The following is a 13,810-nucleotide window of genomic DNA, read 5'->3' on the forward strand; positions in this document are numbered from 1 at the left end:
GAACAATGCTTCTTTCATTTATGAGGGTAGAAAGTCATGATTTTCAACTGTCATAATAATATCTGTTCTGTGTGAGTTTATGTCAGTTAGTTGGAAGAATTGTCTTTGGCCCTTGAAATCACACTGTCATTAGCCTGGTACGTTAGAAAGTCTGATACTTAATGAAACAACCCATATTATAATAACAGATGGATGGGTAAATGATCATGGTCTATCTTAAAAAATGTAATCTTATTCAAAAGATATAAACACTCCAATGTCCATAGCAGCATTATTTACAATAGCTGAGACATAGAAGCAACTGGAATGTCCATTGACAGATGACTGAATAAGGAAGATGTGGTATATGTATACAATGGAATACTACTCAGCCATAAAAGGATAAAATAATGCACTTTGAAGCAACATGGATTGACTTGCAGATATATCATTCTAAATGAAGCCAGAAAATGAAATAAAAATACCACATTATATCACTTATATGTGGAATCTAAAAATAAATGAGACAAATCACTTATTAACAAAACATAACAGACCTACACACATAGACAACAAACTTGTGGTTACCAAGGGCTAAAGAGGGGTGGATAGATAAATTGGGAGTTTGGGATTTGCAGATACAACTACTATATATAAAATAGATAAACAACAAGGTCCTACTGTAGAGCACAGGGAACTATAATCAATATCTTGTAATAGCCTATCATGAAAAAGAGTATGAAGAGGAATGTATATATATATAATGTGTTACATACATACATACATACATACATACAAACACACACACACACAGACACACACACATGCACACATATATATAAAACTGAATCACTGTGCTGTTACACCAGAAATTAACACAACAATGTACTTCAATTTTTTTTAAAAAATATAATTTTATTCAATAACAGAAAATAAGTCAAATTACTGGTCCAGCCAACAACTGGATAATTCCCAAAAAATTTTGTTAAGTTTAAGAACCTACATAAAAATGGCTAGGCATATTTTGATTTCATTTATATTAATTATAGTTAGTAAAGCAGATCTGTGGTTAACAAGGGCTGGATATGCAAAGAAAAAACTATCCACAAAGAAATAAAAAGGAAATTTGGGGAGTGGTGAAAAGTTTTATATCTCAATTGTGGTGGTAGTCATATGGGCACACACATTTGTCAAAACACATTGAACTGTGCTTATAGTGAATACACTTTATTGCATGAAAATTACATATTAATAAAATAAAGCTTCAAAAATCCTATGTTTTTATTATTACTGACCAAATGAAGTTAAATCAGTTGCATAAAGGACACATATCAAATCTTAGAAAAAAATATTCAAATTCATTTATGCCATATTACAATTATATACCTTCTCCACAGGGAGTAGGTTTTTGTGAAGAAACGGTTGTATAAATTAATAGAATGAAAAATAAAACCCATATGATCATCTCAACAGATGCAGGAAAAGCACTTGACAAAATTCAAAATTCTTTCAAGATAGAACTCTCCACAAATTGAGTATAGAAAGAATATATCTCAATATAATAAGGACCATTCATGGCAAGTCCACAGTTAACATCATTCTCAATAGTCAAATGTTGAAAACTTTTCCTCTAAGATCAGAAGTAAGACAAAGGTACCCACTATCACCACTCCTAGTCAGCATAGTACTAGAAGTCTGAACTAGAGCAATTAGGAAAGACAAAAGAGCATCCAATATCAGAAAGGAAAATATAAAATTGTCTCTGTTTGCGGATATGACCTTATATATAGAAAACCCTAAATAGTCCACCCCAAAACTATTAGGACTAATAAAAATTTTATTTTTTTATTGCAGGATACAAAATCAACATGTAAAAATCAGTTACATTTCTATATACTAACAATGAACTATTTAAGAAAGAAAGAAAGGAAACAACCTCACAATAGCAGCAAAAACAATAAAACACTTAGAAATAAATTTAAGATGTCGAAAGGTTGTATACTGAAAACAATAAGCCATTGAAGAAAATAATTGAAGATGACATAAACGGAAAGATACCTCATGTTAATTGACTGGAATAGTTAAAATGTTCATACTACTCAAAGCCATCTACAGATTTAATTCAATCCCTATAATACTCCAATGGCATTTTTTTCAGAAACAGAATAAACAACCCTAAGATTCATATGGAACTACAAGAGACCCTGAATAGTCAAAGGGATATGGAGAAAGAACAAAGCCAAAGGCATCAAACTTCCTGGTTCCCTGATTTCAAATTCTTTTACAAAGCTGTAGTAATGAGAACAGTATGGGACAGATATTTAAAAATGTACACATTTACCAATGAACTGGAAGCCCAGAATTAAACCCCTACATATGTGGCCAATAAATTTTTGAAAAGGGAGCCAAAAATATTCAATGAGGAAAGGTTAGTGTCTTCAATGAATGGTGTTGGGAACACTGGACAACCACATGCAAGAGAATTAAACTGAACTCCTATCATACATCATTCCCCAAAATTAATCTGAAATGGATTAAGGACTTAAACATAAGATGTGCAATGATAAAATACCTGGAAGGAAACAGAGTGGAAATACTCTTTGAATTTTTGGTCTTGGTGATGGTGTTTTGTGTATGACAACAAAAGACAGGTAACGACAACATAATTAGACACATGAGACTACATTCAATTTAAAGCTTTTGCACAAGAAGAGAAACAATCAGCAAAATGAAAATGAAACCTATGGTATGGGGAGAAAATATTTGCAATTTTTTTTAACCAAAGTATTGGTAAACCATGTATAATTAAGAAGCAATCACATATATTCACAAAACTAAAACTGAAACCCATGAAATTGAATTTAAAAAGTAAATAATTTAATTTTTAAAAAAATAAGCAAAGGACCTGAATAAATATTTTTCCAAAAGAAGACATACAAATGGCCAAAAAGTAGATGAAAAGGTGCTCAAAATCACGTCAAGAGATGAATGGAAGTTAAAGTCACAGTTAGATATACATTTGCATTGTCAGAATGGCTGGTATCAAACAGAAAAGTGATAACTAGTACTGGAAAGAATGTGGAGAAAAGGGAACTCATTACTGATGGAAATGCATATTGGTATATTCACTATGAAAAGCAATACAGAGATGTCTTTAAAATTCAAAAATAGAACTACCGTATGCTTCAGTAAGTGCATTTCTGGACTAGAAGTATATCCAGAGGAAATAAAATCATGACCTAAAAGAGGTTTTTGCTCCATGTTCATTGCAACATTATTCATTACAGCCAAGACATGGACACAACCTAAGGGCCAATCAATAAATTAATACATAAAGATAATATCATACACACACACACACACACATACACACAACACCGGAACATTATTCAGCCTAAAAATAAAAGTAAATTGCTATCTGCTACAACATGAAAGATCCTCGGGGTCATTATGTTAAGTGAAATAAGTCAGACAAATGGAAAGATAAACACTGTATGATCTCACATTTATGCTGGTCCACGGACAAAACATTGAGCAGAAAGCGCCTAGACTAATAAGTGCAGCTCATTTTCTCTCAGACCCGAGGACGTCTGAGACATATCCATAAAGAATATTAAAACTCATCATAAAATGCAAAGATATTTAGCCAAGAATTTAGAGTTTATGGTTTATTGGAAATTGGAGGTGTTGCTACCTTGGTGACCATATTTCATCTCATCTGAGGACTCTCTTCAATGCTCGTTTTATGTCTTTGTTTCACAGACTGTAGATCAGTGGGTTGAGAACTGGGCTTACAAAGGTGTAGAAAACAGCTATTATTTTGGATTCCTCAACAGTCTTCTCTGATGGTGGTCTTACATACATGCAGAAGAGAGTCCCATAAAATGGGTGAAGGCCAGCATGTGGGAACCACAGGTGGAGAATGCCTTGTGCCTTCCCTCTGCTGACTTGATCTTGAGAATGGCAGCAATGATGAAGGCATAAGACACCAGGATGATGGTGAAGGAATTGGAGAGGTTGAAGCCAGCTGATAAGAACATGGCAAGCTCTTTGACATAACTGTCAGAACAAGAAAGCTTGATGAGTGGCGGGTCAGCACAGTAGAAGTGGTTGATGATATTGGATCTACAGAAGTTCAAGTGGAAGTTCTGGATGGCCTGGAACAGCCTATCTGAGAAACCACAGACATAAGGGGATGTGGCAAAGCAAAGGCAGACATGCCTGGACATCTTCATACTGTAGTGCAGAGGGCTGCATATGGCCACTTAGCAGTCATAGGCCATTGCTGCCAGCAAGTAAAACTCAGTGAGGAGTAGTGCTATGAAAAGGTAACACTGTGCAAAGCAGCCAGCAAAGGTGATTGTCTTCCTATCTGACAACAGGTTAGTCAGCATCTGTGGGGTTGCAGTCGAGGTGTAGCACAAGTCCACAAAGGCCAGGTTAGTGAGGAAGAAGTACATGGGCGTGTGCAGGCGAGAGTCCAGTCTGATTACCAGCACCACGGTTGCCTAGGAGGGTGACAAAGTAAACAACCAGACACAGCACAAAGAACAGAGGCTGGAACTCTGGGTGATCTGTGAGCCCCAGAAGAATGAATTCTGTTATCACACTGTCATTGGTGATGGGCATTCTCTGAGTCTGTGCCTGCATCTGGAACAAATGCAATGAAAGCAGACATGAAGGTGCAAATCGCATTACTGACTATTGAAATGATTTTCCTCTTCCCCTCCAGATACTATCCCAAATAAATACTGCCATAACCCAATGTTGTACTTCTACTGAGTTATTATTTCCATTTTCTCTATACTGCACTACTATCATATTTACCCTAGGTTCACCTGTACTAATGGCTGTACCTACTGATAAGTATACTTATGCCTAAGCCATTATCTAAGCTGTCTATATAACAAATTACTATTGCATTTCTCTCTCTTACCTACAGGCTGTACCTATAGATAACCATAATTATACCTACAGTTCTACCTATCTGTACACCAAAGCTGCATATCCCCTACCTCCCTGCACTGTTTTTCCCCTATAAGGCTCAGTTTAAAAGCCAGTCATTTCTGAGAATGTCTCAGCCCATTCCTGTCATACATGGGTATGAATTAATCCCTCTCTACTATTTGCTTCATGCATGCCCTACATACTCTATTTTGAGCACATTATATCCCCATAAAGTATCCCCTTTCTACTCATATATTAGTTCCTCAGTGTCCAGGACAAAGTATAGTTCATTACTGTACTGTGACTTCTAAGCATACTGAATTGCAAAAAGGAAAAGAAAAAAAATAGTATGAGCACGAAAGAATGAATTATTTGCAAACTTGCACTCATCTCTGTATCCCTACAGAGCTTTTCGTGACATCAGATCCTTAGAAGAGCTAAGGACTTTTTTTAACTTTAGTGTACAAAGCATTTATTTGAGAAGCTTTTTAATCAAGCAAATTGACAGAAAGTTGGTTTCAGAAAGCGTCACATGGGATACTGGAATCTTCACATTTAACAATTATACAGGAGACTCTAATGAAGATGCTTCTAGAATCACACTTTAAAAAGGCACAGTCATATATGTCAAATAAATGAATAAAGAATTATCAAATCAAATGAATTCTCAGGCAGTATTTTGAGAACAGTCTACAGTAAAGACATAATATGTTGATAAAGAAAAGAAGTAACTTTGGTGTGGTTAGTATTTAAGTTATTAATCACAATTGTATTTATCCAGCGGAATTACAATCCTGATGGATTTTTAGCTCGTCTTCGCCACTTAACTATCCTGAGTCCTCTCCTCCTTTCTCCCCAGATGCTTTTATTTTTGTCTGTTCACTTTTGGTTAATATTTTTCAAAACCTACACAATTATTGTTTCATTTCTACATTACTTTATTATAAGTTTTAGAAAGATAGTGACAAGTTATTTTGCACCTATATCTCCTTTACCAAGAACATTATGTACTTAGTTAATATTTGCTGAATATGCTAATAATAGTTACTGATAACATACAGTGATCCTTAACCAAGATTCACATCATTTTTCTCATTTGCAAATGGACATAATAATATCTGTCCTGTCTCCTTCTCATGTCTTTGCAGATGTCAGACTAGATATTCATAAGACAAGTATTTCTTAGTACTCAGCATATTGTGTGATTAGGCACTTCAGTTACAAAATGAACAAAACCTTCAAAAACACCTGCCTTTGTGGCACCCACATTCTAGTGAACAGACTATGCTATGTCCAACAGACTATGTAAGTCCATAGTGTTTCAAATGGAATTTGGAAGACAGGAAGTTCACATTTTAATAATAATACCAACAAAATTCATAAAAGCAACAAATTGAAGGAGAAGGAAAGCAAGCAACAAGGCTCTTTTAAGAAGGGTGTTCTAGGAGGGAAAAAGAACAGAACTACCACTGAGCCATCACCTCCACTCCTGGGCATATATCCAGAAAAACACCCAAAACACTAATTTGAAAAGATACATGCACCCCAAAGCTCATAGCAGCACTGTTTACAGTTGACAAGGTATAGAAACAATCTGAGTGTCCATCTGCAGGTGAGTGAATAAAGAAGATGCAGTGTATATGCAAATGGAATATTACTCAGCCATAAAAAAGAACAAAAATTTCCCATTTGTGGCAACATGGATGGACTTGGAAAGCATTATGCTAAGTGAAATAAGTCAAAAAGAGAAAGACAAATACTGTATGATATCACTTATATGTGGAATCTAAAAAATACAACAAACTAGTGAATAAAATGAAAAAGCAGACACAGATATAGAGAACAAATTAGTGGTTACCATTGGGGAGAGGGAAAGGGGAGGGGCAAGATGGTGTAGAAGAAAAGGGTTATTATGGGATTCTACCAAATTATTTGTGAAACTTTTGAAAACTGTAAAGCACTACAGAATTGTAAGAATCTTTCATTCAATAAAAATTATAGTAAAATACATATAACATGAAATTTATATAAAAAAGAAAATATGAAGACACTATACGTGACCTTTCTTTGGAACTTGTATGCATGGGTACAGAGTTCACACAGAGCAGCACAGAAGGTCATAAGTGAGGTGTTTCCTAAAACACAGTTGTTTCACTTCATTGAGAATCTGATCCATCTCTACCTATCAGTTTCCTGCCAAAATGTCACAACCTCCACTGGAGAACAGGAGTTGGTGGTTAGTTGCAGCTTCTCTGCAAGAAGTGTTACAAAAAATACTCTGAGAAAAAAGGATATCTGTTTGTATGACAGCAGCAAGGTGGCTCAGGAGAGTCCTCATACTCTTCAGCACCCAGAAAGAGAGAGGTGGTGGTTACCAGGACAGAAAATAATGGAAAGACAAAGATCAGGATGTTGGAATTTCAAAGTTATAAAGACATAGCAGGAAATTGGATTTGAGATTTCACTTGCAGAAGGTCTCATTTATTACATGTCACTTCATGATTGCCTGTTGGATCTGAAATATCTTTAACTCACAAGCTCAGAAACTTATGTGGGATCCAGATGTAACCAACTGAGGTAAAGCAGTAGTGCTGATAAGTGGAAAGAGATTAAAAAAATAAGATTATAAAGAGTTCATGTTTACAGAGAAGGAAAATCACAGCTGATCTGGCTGCTGGGTCAGGTCAGAGGAAAGATTTGAATATCTTCCTTAGGTGGCTCTTAGATTCCTGTGCTCTGAGGATAAGAAGTCTTATATTTAGGATCAGCTCTGTCTTATGCATGAAGACATGTCCTTATGTTTGTGTGGGGTGAACAGAGTGTTTGCCTTTCTTGGTTCTTTTGCTCTAGCAACGGGTCTGTAAAATGTTGTCCAGAAAGAGCAATAGAATTTCAATAAGTTTTTTGTCCAGAAAATTAGTTGCCGTTCAAACTCTGATACTGAAAACAGAAAGGATTGCTTGTACATATTTTGAGCAAACAAGGTACAAATTTGTGGGCATCAGTTTGAGACTTTAATAAAATCTCCTCTTGACTGAAACTAAAGTAGAAACACAAAGACTTACTTCTGGTTCTAATAGGCACCTATTTTCTCAAACTCTGATTGAGGGAGTTCATTAATGCCTCTCCAAGCCCACAAAGGCAACCATATTTCTAGTAGGATATGGGAGGCAGGGAACTGCCCTTAAAGCAGATCTCAGAAGGACTGAAGAGCAGCAGGAATGAGTGTGGCATTGGGAATCACTTTTTTCAGAATTAATTGGAACACTTGGGGATCAGAAAGCAAATTGCAAGCCTCAGTCATATTTTCCATAATTTCAAATTACTGTTTACCCTAAGAGTTTTATGGGAACCACACAAAGAATTTCAACTTGAAATTCTGATGATCGTCTGAGTTTTATGTTTTTCTTTTATACTGAAACTGTCTCCTCTCTAAAATCCAGAGCTTTTATCAGAGTCCTCCTTGATGGGCATCGCTGTCTGGGACAGGATCAGGAATAGGCAGAAATAGACAAGGTAATTGGCAAACACCTTTTATGCAGGTAATTTAGTTGATTTCTCAAAAAAAAAAAACTAACAGATATGGACTTATTCTGAAGTCTTAGCTAAAGAAGTAGAAGTGCCACTCCAGGAACAGTGATGTCTAACTCACCCTGCCATGTGGCTGTTGAGTGGCAGGGTGGGATTTGAATGCCTGCCTTCACATACCAAGTTGAAAGATTTTTAAATACTGAATGCAAGTATCTGTCTGTCTACATTCATACCTAAATAAATTGTTCTTTGAGAATGAAAGTTAAGACAGGAAATTCTCAGACAAGTGAAAACAGAGAAACTTTCACTGAAAGAATTGATTAGGGGTATTCATTTCACAGAAGAAAACAAAATCATGAATGAAGGGTAGAAATCCTGAAAGAACAATGAGACTCTGGAAAAGGTCACTAAAGTTAAAGGAACATTGATATTGAAGAAATAGGATCAAACCCAATTATCATTGTTATCATATGTAACACATAATAATATTTAAGATTCATCATTAAATGATAATTTATTATTCTATGCCTGCAAATGAAAGCATATGTTAGAAGCAGGATGTAGCCAGGCTTAAATAGTCTAAGTTTCTTTTATTGTATCATAGCAAAGTAGACTTACTGATCAATGGAGACTTCATTAAGGCAAGTAGGTGTATTAAGACTTAAGGGAATTTATTAAAAATTGAGTATGGAATGTGTAATAATCAAAGAAGAATTAAAAAGAAAAAGAATTTTGAAAATACAACTGAATTCTTAGTCAGTAAAGGGAAAGGCAGAGGGAAAATTTTCTTAAAGCACAAAAAACCTGTTAGAAAGTATTCTGAAGTATCAATATTCACAATAAAATAAGAAATTCGATGATTAAAAAACTCAGGGCTTGAAGATAAGACTACTGTGATAAGTGAAAAAGTCAGACAACGACAAACACTGTATGTTGTCACTTATCTGTGGAATCCATAATATGAAACAAAACAAATGAGTGATTATAACAAAAAAGAAACAGACTCACAGATACAGAGAACAAACTAGTGGTTACCAGTGGGGAAGGGAAAGGGCAAAGGGCCAAGATGGGGTAGGAAATTAAGAGATGCAAATGACAATATATAAAGTAAATACGTTATGATGGTATATGTACAGCACAGGGAATGCAGCCAATATGTTATAATAACTATAAATGGAAAATAACCTTTAAAAATTGGAAGTCACTCTGCTATAAATCCAGAACTCTCTATAATATCTAAATCAACTATACTTCAATATGAAAAAGGGAGAAATACACACAATAGGTGTTAAGTAGCTAAAAATGATAAAAAAAATAAATACTGCTTATGATAAATGCACATCAGACAGAACCGGCCTTTAGAGAATAAGTATCATAGATGGGATGAAAACTATAAATAGTAAAAGGAATACTATGAGATTATTACTTGACATGGTCTAATTTTAACCTCAAGGTTTCCCAAAAAAAATTGCAAAAAGAAATAAAGTCCACAAACAACTCTCTCAGTTGTATGTACGAAACAAATACTCAGAGGGATAAGACCTGGAAAAAGCAGAAAATTCAACTAGATTGACTACTAGACCCCTGCTCTGCTCAGCTCCCATCTTTTCTGAGAGATTTTTGGCACCAGAGGCTTCCCTGCCTTGTGTGCCTGAGGAGGAGACGCCAAAGAGAGCAATGGGGCCCATGACTGGAGAGGTGTGCAGTATCTGGAACAAAAGCAGCTTTGAATGAAGACTTGACAGTGATCAGATATGCTTGAACGAGTGGTCTTTATGGCATTTTCTATTTTGGGGTCCATGCTGGTAATAGTTTATGATGAAAAAAATGAAACCACAAAACCAGTTTCACTACAGGGATATATATTGGTCAAAAAAATTAAAAGAAATAATAAAAAAATTGAAGGAAATCAGACATTTCCATCAAAAAGCTTTATGAATGAAGATTCTATTGGGCCAGTGCTAACATGGAAAGATAGTTCTTAGAGTAATGACCTGAGATCCCCAAAGATCTTCATTGATATATAATTTGAACAGAAGGGCAACCCAACCAAATAATCAAGCAAAAACCTCTCATGCTATGGTTAACAAGTTTCTGGAAAATAGTTTGGAAATCATTAACCCCCCCAAATTCTAGCAAACTGTCATTGCTGTAGCATCGTCTTTCACTTATGTCTTTTATAACTTTGTACCTGTATGACTACTGTGTATAAAATTATCTGTCCTTTATTGACTATTGACTTTTAGAGCAATAATAACAATGCTATCTAGTCTTGTCTTTGACTTTCTACATGTGTTTTTTTTTAAATAGAATGAGCCAATGCTGTGAACATGAGCTAATACTTTGACACTTTCTTCCAAGTCTCACAGGCAAATTACAGGAGACAAAAACAAACTCCATGACAGATACTGATTTGTTATTTTAAATGCTCACTAATTGGTAGAGAACATTGATATGTTCGATACCTGTGACCAAATGTCTATGCTACTGGGCAAACAATTTCTTTTGAATCACTTTCCTTACTGTGTTTTTAACTTCTTTGTTTCAAAAACTATAGATCAAAGGATTTAACATGGGGCTCACAAAAGTATAAAAGACAGCTACAATTTCCCCCTGTTCTACAGATGCCTCAGAAGGGGGCCTCAGGTTCATGCTGAACAGTGTCCCATAAAAGATAGTGACAGTGGTCAGAAGGGACCCGCAGGTCGAGAAGGCCTTGTGCCTCCCCTATGCTGAGCAGATGCGCAGGATGGCTGAGAAGATGAAGATGTAGGAGATGAGGATGATGGTGAAAGAACAGGTGAGGTTGGCGCCAGCCACCATGGACATGACAGTCTCTTTGACGTAAGTGTCTGAGCAGGCCAGGACCATGAGAGGTGGGTCTGCACAGTAAAAGTGGTTGATTGCATTGAGTCCACAGAAGGAGAGGTGGAGCAGCAGGATGTCTGTGCCAGACCCTTTGCAAACCCATAAATATAATTAGCAGCAACAAGAGAGAGGCAGACACGTCAGGACACTTTGCTTCCATATGACAAGGGTTTGCAGATGGCCACGTAGCGGCCATAAGCCATCACTGCGAACATGTAATAATCTGTGATCACCAGGGCAATGAAAAAGTGGAACTGTATAAAGCAACCTAGCAAGGAAATGGTTCTCTTGGACAAGAGATTAAGCAGCATCTGAGGAGTGACACTGGTGACATAACAGAGATCTACAAAGGAGAGGTGGCTGATGAAGAAGTACATTGGAGTGTGAAGTTTTGAGTCAGTTCTGATTAAGAAAATCATGCTCAAACAGCCTAAATGTCCATCAACAGGTGACTGGATAAAGAAGATGTGGTATATTTATACAATGGAATACTACTCAGCTATAAAAACCGACAACATAATACCATTTGCAGCAACATGGATGCTCCTGGAGAATGTCATTCTAAGTGAAGTAAGCCAGAAAGAGAAAGAAAAATACCATATGGGATCACTCATAAGTGGAATCTAAAAGCAAAAACACAAACAAACAAAAACAAAGCATAAATACAGGACAGAAATAGACTCACAGACAGAGAATACAGATTTGTGGTTACCAGGGGGGTGGAGGGTGGGAAGGGATAGACTGGGATTTCAAAATTGTAGAATAGATAAACAAGATTACACTGTATAGCACAGGGAAATATACACAAAATTTTATGATAACTCACAGAGAAAAAAATGTGACAATGAGTGTGTATATGTCCATGTATGACTGAAAAATTGTGCTGAACACTGGAATTTGACACAACATTGTAAAATGATTATAAATCAATAAAAAATGTTTAAAAAATTAAAAAAAAAGAAAATCATGCTCACATTGCTGATTACCATGATGAGGTAGATGACTAGGAACCCTGCAAAAAGGACAGGCTGCAGCTCCGCCCCGTCTGTCAGTCCCAGGATAATAAACTCAGTCCCCACTGTGTAGTTTGTCCTTACCATTATGCTTGCTCAACTTCAAATGAGGCCTAAAGTAAAGGAAATAAAAATGCATTTGTCTTTGGTCATTTTTCCATTACCCACATCATGTCGTCGGATACTTAATCCTCTCTCCAACTTGTAAATGTGTGTAACACAAAGAAATAGCATAGCAAGTATGAGACTGATGTTTCAGGTACCTAAACTAATAGAGTTCTCTTGTGTATAGGCAGTCACACTCCCAAACCCTGTTTTGAAAGTCTTTTCATACTTGAAAATCTTGTATTATTTCCTGATTTAGTTTTCATAAATTGTTTACTTATACTTCCCTTAAACATTACTTTTCTTTGAAATTAGGATCATTTGTTTCCTATTATATCTTTTTTATTGTATTATATTATATTATTATATTACAGTGTATTAATTTCTGGTGTACAGCATGGTGATCCCATTATACATATATATTTATTTACATTCTTTTTTGTATTGTTTTTCCCTACAGGCTATTACAAGGTATTGATTATAGTTCCCTGTACTATCAGTATGCCTTTTGATGTGATATCAAAGCATCAATCACATGTTTTCACAGCTACATGGACTCAAGGAGGTAGCACTGATAAATGACACGAATCCTTCTAGAACTGGACTCTGTCCACCAGCCCTTCTAAACTCACGATCATTTTCAGGATGATCCCTCACCCCAAAATGCATGTCCATTTCCCCTGCTCTTGTCTGTATCAATTGGCCCACATATCACCAAAGCTTTATACTCAGCTCAGGATATCTGAGCCTTTGTAAAATATGGCCAGTTATTGGGGGCATGAGTGTGTTCATGGGGCATGAAAGTAAATCCATGCTCTTTGTGTAGAAACAGATAAACACACTGCACATAAACCATATGCCTGTGGCACTTAACACCACACATAACAGTGATAGTAAATACTCAAGCTGGGAGAGGTTAGGGGAAAAATAAAATATAAAAAGACACTGGGGAGGAGACAATCATCAGAAGAATAGCAGAATTTAGATTAAGATGTTTGATAATTCATCAGAATATGTTTCAGGCCATAATTTTATTTTTGTTCATTAAAATATTTATTTCTGGAGTGTAAAGTGTATTTTAACAATGACTAATCCTACCTGTGAAAGAAGAGTGATTTCTAGTGACAGCGTGGCCGGGAAGGACCAGAGGAGTTTATAGCAGAATTGTCATAGAGGGACCAGCTCCCTGTGGTGCAATTACTTCCAGCAGACAGTCATTCAGACTACACACAACCACCACTGTTTTATTCTTTTTAAATTATAACCTGATTGAGAACATGATTTTTTTTTGCCACTCCTCAGTATCATCAAGACATCAAATCTCCTGAAACTGAAGCAATGGGATTCATTATTTATTTAAATTTATG

General features: G+C 35.9%; 1 protein-coding gene and 1 pseudogene across 1 annotated transcript; both read right to left on the reverse strand.

Moving 5' to 3' along the window:
- Positions 1-3,693: 3,693 nt before the first annotated feature.
- On the reverse strand, positions 3,694-4,608 carry LOC102528302 (olfactory receptor 5M11). Its single transcript, XM_031690557.2, is given in 3 exon segments — positions 3,694-3,866; positions 3,869-4,482; positions 4,484-4,608. Coding segments are annotated over 3 exon segments (912 nt in total).
- A 6,333-nt stretch (positions 4,609-10,941) lies between these two features.
- LOC140694399 (olfactory receptor 5M5-like) lies at positions 10,942-12,425 on the reverse strand (annotated as a pseudogene).
- Between the last annotated feature and the right edge of the window lie 1,385 nt (positions 12,426-13,810).

The sequence above is a fragment of the Vicugna pacos genome, unplaced genomic scaffold, assembly GCF_048564905.1.
Source record: "Vicugna pacos unplaced genomic scaffold, VicPac4 scaffold_21, whole genome shotgun sequence".
Taxonomy (NCBI): domain Eukaryota; kingdom Metazoa; phylum Chordata; class Mammalia; order Artiodactyla; family Camelidae; genus Vicugna; species Vicugna pacos.